At 47.8% G+C, this 10,961-nt stretch overlaps 1 protein-coding gene across 1 annotated transcript; it reads right to left on the reverse strand.

Annotated features, from left to right (window-relative positions):
- Positions 1-3,621: 3,621 nt before the first annotated feature.
- On the reverse strand, positions 3,622-4,777 carry LOC123765816 (uncharacterized). Its single transcript, XM_045754592.2, has 4 exons — positions 4,621-4,777; positions 4,324-4,380; positions 4,095-4,243; positions 3,622-3,998 (listed from the first exon to the last, which is right to left on the reverse strand). Exons 1-4 carry the CDS (start codon positions 4,643-4,645, stop codon positions 3,864-3,866), a joined length of 366 nt encoding a protein of 121 aa, XP_045610548.2. The 5' UTR covers positions 4,646-4,777; the 3' UTR covers positions 3,622-3,863.
- Positions 4,778-10,961: the final 6,184 nt, after the last annotated feature.

Raw genomic sequence — 10,961 nt, forward strand, 5'->3', positions numbered from 1 at the left:
TATTAAAATCAGCTTTTCGAAAATCTGGCACTTTAACAGAATTTTCTCCTACAGGTCTATTCCATTCTATGCTAAATGTGATTACTTTGTGATCACTGTTCCCTAGCTCACTCCCTATTTCGATGTCATTAATTTGTGTTTCCCTGTTAGTTAACACTAAATCTAAAATATTATTTTCCCGCATTGGTTCCTTAATGTGTTGCGTAAGAAAGCAATCGTGAATTAATTCCAGAAAATCTTCTGCTTCACTATTCCCTGTTTTGTTCACCCAGTTTATTCCACTAAAATTAAAGTCACCCATGACAAATACTGTTAGATCTAGATGCTCTAGATATTTCATCCCATAGATGCTTTGCTTCCATTCTGTCTAAATTTGGTAGCCTATATAGCCGGGAGCCGGTCGGCCGGGCGGGCGGACAGCACGCTGGACTTGTAATCCTGTGGTACCGGGTTCGATCCCAGGCGCCGGCGAGAAACAATGGGCAGAGTTTCTTTCACCCTATGCCCCTGTTACCTAGCAGTAAATAGGTACCTGGGTGTTAGTCAGCTGTCACGGGCTGCTTCCTGGGGGTGGAGGCCTGGTCGAGGACCGGGCCGCGGGGACACTAAAAAGCCCCGAAATCATCTCAAGATAACCTCAAGATCAAGATATATGTAACTCCTATTATAATATTTGCTTTTTCGTTTAATTCTATCCAAATAGTTTGTGTGTGGCTCAGCAGATTAGAGGAGCCAGGCTTACGCTTCTGACTTAAAGAGACCGGTATCTATGTACATCATCCCAGCATCTATGTACCGAGCAACGGATTCCAGCATCTCAACATTAGCTGAACGAGAGCACACACGACGGCTGTTAGGAGAGCGATGGACATCAGCCCGCACCGACTGGCAGCGGGGAGAGTCAATAGATTGAGGAAAAGGATGGGAAGGAGGATCGGAGGGAGACTAGGAAATAGACAGGAGACATGACAGACCGGGTAGAAAGAAGGGAACCCCAGACAGAAGACCAGGAGGGGGACCTTTCGGGACAGAACTCAAAGTAACAGGGGGGGCAGCAGGCGTATCAGGGTCCAAGGCCCAGAAACGGTTGCTGGTGAGGAAGGTGGGAAGAACGAGGAGAGGAAGAGTGCAACACGCGAGCATAAGAGACATTAGAATACGGCAGGACCTGACGAACCTAGCACCTCGCCTCAGTGAAAGATAAATGCTCACGGTGCTTCAAGGTGAGGACGGCTGTCTCAAGCTTGTAATGGATACACGCACGGGTGAAGGTAGGATGGGCCTCACCACAGTCGAGGCAGCGAACCTCGGGAGAGGTGCACTCCTACTTAGTGACTTTCGCCCTCACACAAAGGACAGACAGTCCGAGAGCAGCAAAGGGCACCATGCCCAAAACTCCAGCACTTGTTACAGAGCCTAAAAGAAGGAGTGTACTCTTGGACAGAGCACCTGGCACCAGCAAGAATGACAGAGGGTGGAAGGGTCCTACCATCAAAGGTAATCTTCACAACCCAAAGGGGTTGACGGCGACGACCACGAGGGGGACGAGTAAACGTGTCAACCCGGAGGACAGAATGGCCCTGGGCATCGAGAATACGCCGAATACCATCGTGGCAGTCCTGCAGATTCCGAACACCGGTCGCAACATGGGGCGGGAGGAGAATAGTGCCAACACTGGCATTCAACTGAGCGTTCTTCGAGACCTGAACAGGGGTCTCGCCAAGGCAGGACAAGGCAGTCTAGCGGGAAGCTGCATCCTGAGAAGAAGCATCAACAATACGTGTACCAAGACGTGTAAGGTTGAAGGTAACAGGCATCCACGGAATCAACAAGATATCGATGGAGGGAGAAATCGTCAGGAGGCGCAGAATCAAGAGGGAGGAGATCAAAGTATTTGGCCCACGAAGTGGGACCAATCAAGGCTTTATAGGCATCAGAACGGAAAGGAATTGAGCGAGGGCGGCCGTGTCGAGGACGGCGACGAGAACCCCCAGAGAGGGGTTAAAAGGTGCAGTAGTTACAACTAGAGATGGAGCCATGCCAGGGGACGAGGTAGTCACCACTGGGAGCTCGACCCAACAACAGAGGGAGGGGAGCCGAGTGGAGTAGTCAGAGAAGCCAGGAGGAGGAGCAAGGTCAGAGCCGAATGCAGCGGAGGCTACAGAGCCCGGTTTTCCAACACGGAACGACTCTGCGGAGCTTGGTCGCCCACCCCACGAGCCTGAGAAGGTAAAGGAGGAACAGAACATAGGTACGAACCATAAATTCACGAATGGGCCCCCCCCCCCACACCCCCAAGATGGAGCCACAATTAGAGGTAGGACACCCAACAAGAAGCTATCGCCGAGCATGCTGGGGCCTCCTAGGGGTGCGTCGTGAGTATACGGCCCGCAAACGCCACCTTAAGAACCGTCAGTCCGTCGAGATCGGGTTCAGTGACGAAAAGGGGATTGACAATAAAAGGTTACCCTCGCTCTACGTTGGGTACTACAGTTTTACGGGTACAAGAGTATGCCTCCTTAAGCACCCAGGCGTCAAAATAGAAGTAGTCCAAAGGAATAACAAAAACGGGCAATAGGTCGGCAGGAAACGAGTAGATAGAAGAGGGGGAGAGAGAGAGAGAGAGAGAGAGAGAGAGAGAGAGAGAGAGAGAGAGAGAGAGAGAGAAAAAAAAATACAAGTAACAGAAGGAAAAGGAATAGTTGAGCAAAATTTGAGATGTCGGCAGCACAAGGCTACACAAGGACAGGACTGTCCCATGGAGCATCACTCCAGCAGCCGTCCACTAAGCCCACCTCAGTATCAACGAGCTGAACAGGTAAGGTCAGCAGGAAACTAGCAGATAGAGGGGTAGAAAACGAAACACTAACAAAAGCAGTCCGGCATAATTGGAGAAGGCAACACCAGGAGCCTAAGGCCACAAATGGTTAGAGTTGTCCCATGGAGCATCACTCTGGCAGCCGACCACCAAGCTCCCTCACGGCGCATACGGGCCCAGATAGTGACGTGGAAGTTTGATATTTGCGTAGAGAAGGCTATGGTGTAGACTTTGTAAACTGCCTCCGCCTGTAGGTGTATTAATGACCCGAACAATACAATTGTTTCCTACCACTTGTAACTGCCAGAGGGCGCGCCCAGGCTACACCTACCGGCTCCAGGGTGTCTCCTATTTGTAGGCAAACTCCTGGTAGGGTTAACCGAATTTGATATTGATGCAAATCAAACTTATCACAGCGGGTTTTGTTGGCTACACTAGTAGTGTCCCAGTAGAAATTACTTTCCATGTTGTAACAAGCTTGTGGAATGGGATGAAGGGGAGGGGGGGAGGCCGGAAGGGGCCTAAAACCAGTGCATGATTGAATTAAAACTTAAATTACAGCTGTGAACGATGGGCTGTTTAGAGTGTCTGGTAACTTTCGTGCCAGTTGCGACAGATTTAGGCAGGCATGTTGTAGTATCACTAGTTATGTATTGTATGGCTTAACATTTACTGTAACCAATATTTATTGGTTAACGCCAAATCTGGTCTCTGCTTTATTAAATGATGGCAACCATTTACTTCGTAGGTTTAAATTGAAGCTGGCACAATATTAATTCATATTATGAATATTAAAACATCAGTTTAGATAAAATTTATTACGTTTAGAGCTTAAACTAAAAATTTAAAAGTTATAAAAATACTTAAATTATATAGTTTAATAAAATATGACATGTCTAGACATTTACTTTTAAAAAAATGAAAGCCCTAACACCTAAATTTTATCCATTTTTTTTTTATCCCTGACGGTCCAACAAGAGCCGCTTCAAGAGGCATCTTTCAGGGAAACCGTCCAGTTGCACGCCACTGGACGGTCATTTCAGCCTTAATGGGTCGACACGTAGTCACAGAATGAGCAACGGTCCTCGTAATTGAGGCATAGGGCTATGAGGCCGAGGGGAAAGCACAAGCAGGCTACCCACTTGCTCCACAAGGGAAACACCCGGGTGGTGTCACCAACCTGTTTGAATGAAACATTACAAGATTAATAATTAACCTAAACCAAATGATTTAGTGTATAAATGTGAGACAAGCTAGAAGACAATAAAGCACTCACCATACACCACGGGCAAGAACCAACACGTGGGATATTGAGAGAGACAACCTCAGAAGGGCGGCTTAGTAGATCAGTTAGATCGGGCCCTGCCACGTCCAAACTGTGGTAGTTTGGGGCAGGGGCACGCCCAGGATGATCAAGTGGGTGCACTAGAAAAGTGAAACAAAGTTACTTTTTCTGGCGTGATTAGAGAAGTATAGACAACGTGATCAAGTATTTAGATACTTACAGCGGGTATGTTCAGGCCTGCGGCTTGAAGAGCCCGAGGCCATGCGGTGAGCTGGAACTGCAATCGGCATAAAAAATAATTTAAGATTAGTAATAGACTTGTGCTAGAGTTCATTAAGTATGTAATTTGTAGCCAGTACGAACTTTGAAATGTTTGTACTTAAAGTTAAAGTATACTTCAATATATTTACGTAGTAAATATGACAAATTTAAAATCTTTAACATTAATATTTTAAAAAAATTTAACAAACTGTAAGAAACTTATTATGTCTACTTAATAACTTCTTTATTATCTTACCATACTGTGCGCCAACCGGTGCCATTCCGATTACCTATCACAACACTCCTCAACGTTGCAAAACAACTACGAGAACAATCTCTGCGTCAGAGGAAGGTAGTGATCGGTAAACCTGACCTGGGTGTTCTGCCTGTTGGTGGCCGACTTCTGCCCCAAGTAACCTTGAGTGAAGCCTCGAGGCAGCCACCGAACCATTCCCATGTGTTTCCTGAAGCAATAAATCATTCTTTGCTTATAATGTCTTCAGAATTATTAGATGCAACGCATCCTTTGCATAATTGCCGTACCTGGCCCCGAGTTCACATCACTTAAGATGTTCACTAAATAACACAGACAGTATATACATTTGATGAAATATATTATTATGTTTTCCATTCCAGTATGATTCAGTGAATTAAGTGACCGTGAACTGCCATCAGCAAAACAAAGCAAACTGCCCAAATGCATTTGGAATACATTCGATTCTCTTATAAATGAGGAGTTTTTCCACCTGCTGCACTTACCATAATTCTATAAAAAATAGAAATGTCTGTTTGTCCGAGGTTGAAGGCACACACTTAAAGCTAAGTAATTATCAAAACAACATGTCAAGCCGGGGAGACTATGTAGCTCGCTTTGGGGTAAGTTTCACCCAATATCTCCCAGTAAATGCTGTTGTGTACGTGCCCAAAAATGGGCGGGTCGCCATTTACATCCAAGAGTGCAAATGACACTGGGCCAAATTTACTCCTATGATATATTTCGCAATATCATTTTATGACACGATTTTATTTATTGTTATCTTTGATACATTGTAAAACTTGGACACATTGATCATGCAAAAACAATAAAAATAATTCTACGGATCATAATTTTGCCCTAAAGTTCAGGGGTGCTGGTTCAAGTTGAAGTGGTGGCAAGTTGAAGGGTGCTAGCGACACCACCTCCTGGCCAAGCGCTCCCTCACTATCACCACCTGACTCCCACCTGTGATAGCCACTCTACCTCCTGTGAACCCCCAACACCCTTATCCAACACCCTTCCCAATGTGAGAGAATGGAAAATGGAAAAGAGAAAGAGTCGAGACAGGAGAGAGAGAGAGAGAGAGAGAGAGAGAGAGAGAGAGAGAGAGAGAGAGAGAGAGAGAGAGAGAGAGAGAGAGAGAGAGAGAGAGAGAGAGGGGGGGGGGGGGAAAGAGAGGGAGGGGAAGGAGGGAGAAAGACAGAGGGAGGGGAAGGAGGGAGAAAGGCAAAGGGATGGGAAAGACAAGGAGAAGAGGTGGGAGAAGATGGTTGAATTGGGTGACATAGGGAAGGGTGATTGGATGAAACTGGGGAAAGGAGGATAAAAAAAGGAGAGAAGAAGAGATGGGAGAGGGAAGGGGATAAAAAGGCGGAGGAACGAGGGGAAGTGGCGAAAGGGGAAAGGGAAAAGGGTGGAAGGAGGATATGATGATAATAAAAGATAAAAGCGCCAAGCCAACACGACTATGTAGCACTAGGAAGGAGCAAGGATAACGATTTGGGATAGGACGGGGGGAAGGAATTGTGCCCAACCAGTCGGGGATTGAACGCTGACCTACATAGAGGGACTCCACGCCTAGCCACCGGTGGTGACGGACGTGTTGCTGTGAGCTCCTGGTTTGCCGGCCAGTGATTGGTTTTGTTTGTGAGCAGGGCCTTGGGGACAGGTCGGTATGGGGGATGGCTGCGCCCTTGCCCCTTGTGAAGACGAGGGATATAATTGAACTGGATTTTACTAGCCCGCCGTCCTACCCGGCAGTTGAGGTGGTCCTGAGTGATATGTTGCTGATGGATGTGGCGTCGGTTTGTGGCGTTCAGCTTGTGTCCGGACGTAGAACTGCCGTGAAATTCCTCTCCACGGCTGTGTATCGTGACTTTGTGCATCACTGATGGGAGGTCTTCACACTGCCTGATGGTGATTGTTCGGTGGAAGTGTCGGACAGGTGTGCAGTGAGACTTTTTATGTAATGGATCAAGGTGCTTCTTTTGGGTCCCCTGCCTCCCTTCTCCAGTGTCACTTCCCGGTATCGGTGTTCTATGCGGGCCAGCCCAGGACTTATTTTGGTTGTGGGTGTGTGGGACACCTCGCTGTGAGTTGTGATGCTCGAAGTGTATTCCCAGTTAACCTGTTCCAGGAAGAGGAAATTTCCCCGCTGGAGGTCCCGGACCCTGGTTCGTGTGATGTTGGCATGGGTGTTGGCCCGCGCTCATAGCATGACCTGGTAACAATGACCTGGATAACAAGAACTTTTCGCACTAGAAATGCTATACCGATGATGATACTTTTCAAGACGCTAGTGCTTTCTTGAGTGGAATACTGCTGCCCAATGACAGCCCCTTTCAAAGCTGGAGAAATTGCTGACCTGGAGAGCGTGTAGAGATCCTTTACTGCTAGAATCCACTCAGTAAAACATCAAAACTACTGGGACCGACTAAAGAGCCTAAATCTGTATTCTCTTGAGCGCACGTGGGAGAGATACATAATAATTTACACGTGGAAAATAGTAGAGGGGCTGATCCTAAACCTGCACACAGAAATAACAGCACATGAGACCAGAAGGCATTGCAGGATGTGCAGAATACCCCCATTGAAGGGCAGAGGTCCAACAGGTACTCTGAGAGAGAGAGCTCTATCAACATCAGAGACCCAAGACTGTTCAACATGCTTTCGCTACACATAAGGGGCATAACTGGCCGACCCCTCGTAGTGTTCAAGAGAGAACTTGACAAACACCGGTCATTCCGGTCGGCCGAGCGGACAGCACGCTGGACTTGTGATCCTGTGGCCCCAGGTTCGATCCCGAGTGCCAGCGAGAAACAATGGGCAGAGTTTCTTTCACCCTATGCCCCTGTTACCTAACAGTAAAATAGGTACCTGGGTGTTAGTCAGCTGTCACGGGCTGCTTTCTGGGGGTGGAGGCCTGGTCGAGGACCAGTCCAGCAACGAGAAGGCCTGGTCGACGACCGGGCCGTGGGCTGGTCGACAACCGGGTCGCGGCCTGGTCGACGACGATTCCTGTGCTGCTTCCCCATTCTGGGAGGGTGGTCGACGTGGCGGAGGCCGCTGTGGGGTCATGCCCCCGTTTCAGGGGGTCCGTGTGCCTCCGGACCCCTTGTCTCTGCCTCCTGTATGGGTGGAGCTCGTGAGGTCTTTCTACGACTTCAAGATTCCGGAGTATATGCAGCACCTTGTACCGTCGCCTAGACAAAGGGGATTGGTGGCTCTGAAATGCGTACTGTCTGCGGTATCCTAAGGCGGATTTTCTGCATAAATATCTGAAGGCCTTGCCTTGGGTTGCATTTGTTTTGGTGTTTATGTATTTGTGATTTGCGCACCTGTGTTCGGTGGTTGTGTTATGTATATATGTTTCTGTTATTATTTATGTTATTGTGCTCCCGTGTACTTTCAATATTCTCCTGTACTTGTGCTGCATATTTTATATTCTATATTTTTTTTATGTGATTTTTAATGTTTTTATTTGTTAAACTCATAAATACAACATAACAGAAAAAACATCAACATTAACATTAACAAGACAAGAAACACATGAACAAAACTCAAGAACAGTAAAACAAACACACAAACAAAAGTCGTATAATACACAAAATTTAAACAAACTTAGGTAAACATTGAAACTTAGACAGAAAAGTAAAAGCACCAGAGCAGTAGAAACCAACAACAACCAGGCAAGAAACCCATGAACAAAAATAACCCTACCTCACACCACATCAAAACAGATAAATAAAGCAACACAAATCAAGATTCACACACACATTTAATCATCATAATATTTATCCAGAAATAGATGACGAGGGCACTACTTCCTATAGGCATCTCACCGAGCCCACTCCTCCGCAGACGAGGAAACGTGACCCCGTGATCCCCTCGGTCGATACATAAAGTCAGCAACATCCAGCTCGGCGCCCTCCACTACAGGGGCGGAATTCACGGGGAGAGGCCGCACAGAGCTCGGCCGTGCAGGCGGTGGATCCACAAGGGGCACAGACATGGACGCCAGAGACACGGGGGCCACTGAAACAGAATCTTCCATAAGAACCATCACCAAGTTCCCCTCCCCCCCCCCCCTCTACTGTAACCTCTCCCAGTGCCATAACCTCCCAACCCGGGGAACCAGCAACCGAGGATGCAGAGACAGCTGGAGAAAACACAGGACCAGGCGACAATCCCACCACAGAACCCATCACCACCACAACGCGACCCACAGGAGCCGCAGGCTCCCCATCATCGTCGCCCACATCACCATCCACAGACAGCGAACCCCCGGAGTCCCCAAAATCCCTGACGTTGGCCTAGGCCTCACCATGAGGCGGAGATAGACTTGAAACTCGCCGGGTTTGCTTGGACACAGGTCGCAGGTCGTCGGAACTATCACCCCCGCTAGGGGGCACCGCAGCAGAACCTCCGGTCGGCTGCGCAACTCCACGTACCGCACGATCACTCAGCATCACAGTATCAACAACCAGGGGAACAGGACCACACACCGCGTGAGACATCACCGCGTGCATGTTGACACGGGCCGAAGACACAGCTTCTGAAGACAGTTCAGGTCAGTGAGCAGCCTCGATGACTGGGGGCACTAGACCACACAGCACAGGAGACATGACTGGAGATAGGGGTGGCAGGACGTGGGAGCCGGGGTCGCACTAACTACCACCCTGACACCCCACACCTCCAACCACATCTAGGCGGGCACCAAAGACCGGCAACGGGACACCAGAAGACCGGGAAGCATCACACATCACAGCGACACCTGGAGATAGGTCTGGGACTGGCAACGGGGAAAAGTTCTTTTCCCTGAAGAGGTTCATAGGGCCAACCCAGCTCGCATGACAACCTGCAGCCTGGTGGCCCGATAGTCCGCACCGGAAACAAGTCCGGGGCTGACCCCCATAGAATACTCGTACCATGAAGCCCAGAAGCAGGAGAGACGAAGGGACGGAGTCCTTCAGTCACACCACCACAGTGTGGGTCCCATTTGGGATACCCTTCCACTGCCCGGAGGAGACAGCATTCATCCAGACACTCAAGACCCGCCCATACCGGGTAAAGTAACGCCGAAAAAGGGAGTCAGGGAACTCAAAGGGAGCACCATGAACTGCCACGTAGGTAGTCTCACTGCACCTGTCCGACACTTCCGCCGAACCACCACCTTCAGGCAGAGTAAACGTCCTCCCGTCATAGCGGTCCACGAAGTCATGATTCCACAATCCCTCCAGCCAGCAAGGCAAAAATGCCCGCTCACAAATACCAACTACCACTGGCCAGGAAACCAAGAGCTCACAAGCGACACGTTTGCCTCCGCCAAGAGCCAGGCGAGCACTCTTGATTTGCTTCCCCTGTGTTTGTTGGTTGTTATTTACTTATTTTTCTGTTATTATTTATGTTATTGTGCTCCCGTGTACTTTTAATGTTCTCCTGTACTTGTGCTGTGTTTTGTGATGTAGCTGTTGTGTGGTATTTTGTTGCTGTGTTGTGTGTTTTGGGGTGCTTCGGTGCCTTAATGTTTTTTACCCCTTTGTATATTTTCTCTGCATTTTGTAGATTTTTTCTTTTATGTTTTGTCCTTGTCAATGTTCCGTTTTAAGGAGTGACCTGTACGTGATAATTGTGCTTGCTTGATGCTAGTTATTGTGATACCTGTTGTTTTGTGCTTTTGTGTGGTGGTGGTACTTCGGTGCCCCTTGTTTTATTGGATTTTTTGTATCTATGTGGTATGCCCTGGCATGTAAAATTAAAAAAAAATGCATAAAGCAAGACAGTCGCTCTACTGTCCACCCTAAGTGGTTGGGCAGCGGAAGCGAGACAGACCCGGGCACCACCGGTTACCCCTTTTGGTATATAAATAAAATCTTTGATAACATATATAATGTGAAAAATCTAATAACTTGCAAGATAATGCGACATCTGTACCAAATGCACTTGGACAGTTTGCTTCGATTTGCTGATTGCAGTTTAAAGATTCACTGAGAGTATCATACTGGAAGCCAAAACACATTGATATATTTCATTCAACGAATATACTGTATATTATTACAGTGAACATCTTAAATTATATGAACTCGAGGCCTGGTAAGGTAATTATCAGATGAAAGCGTTGCATCTAATACTTCGAGCATTAGATGCATCGAGCTGCATCTAATACTTATGATGAAACTTATGGAGATATTTTATTTTAAGAATAATTTATTGCTTTACGAATCACATGGGAATGGTTCGGTGGCAGCCTCGACTCTTGCCTCAAGGTTACTTGAGGCAAGAGTCGGCCAGCAGCTGCCAGAACACCCAGGTCTGCTCCACTGACTTCACCATGTGTTATA

The sequence above is a fragment of the Procambarus clarkii genome, chromosome 36, assembly GCF_040958095.1.
Source record: "Procambarus clarkii isolate CNS0578487 chromosome 36, FALCON_Pclarkii_2.0, whole genome shotgun sequence".
In the NCBI taxonomy this organism is placed as follows: domain Eukaryota; kingdom Metazoa; phylum Arthropoda; class Malacostraca; order Decapoda; family Cambaridae; genus Procambarus; species Procambarus clarkii.

Excerpts from the sequence above, each read along its gene's own strand:
- LOC123765816 (XM_045754592.2), bottom strand. The coding sequence starts at position 4,645 with ATGGCACCGGTTGGCGCACAGTATG. Across the intron at positions 4,381-4,620 it reads ACCGGTTGGCGCACAGTATG|TTCCAGCTCACCGCATGGCC; the intron begins GTAAGATAATAA and ends TGCCGATTGCAG. Across the intron at positions 3,999-4,094 it reads GTTCTTGCCCGTGGTGTATG|GTTGGTGACACCACCCGGGT; the intron begins GTGAGTGCTTTA and ends TCATTCAAACAG.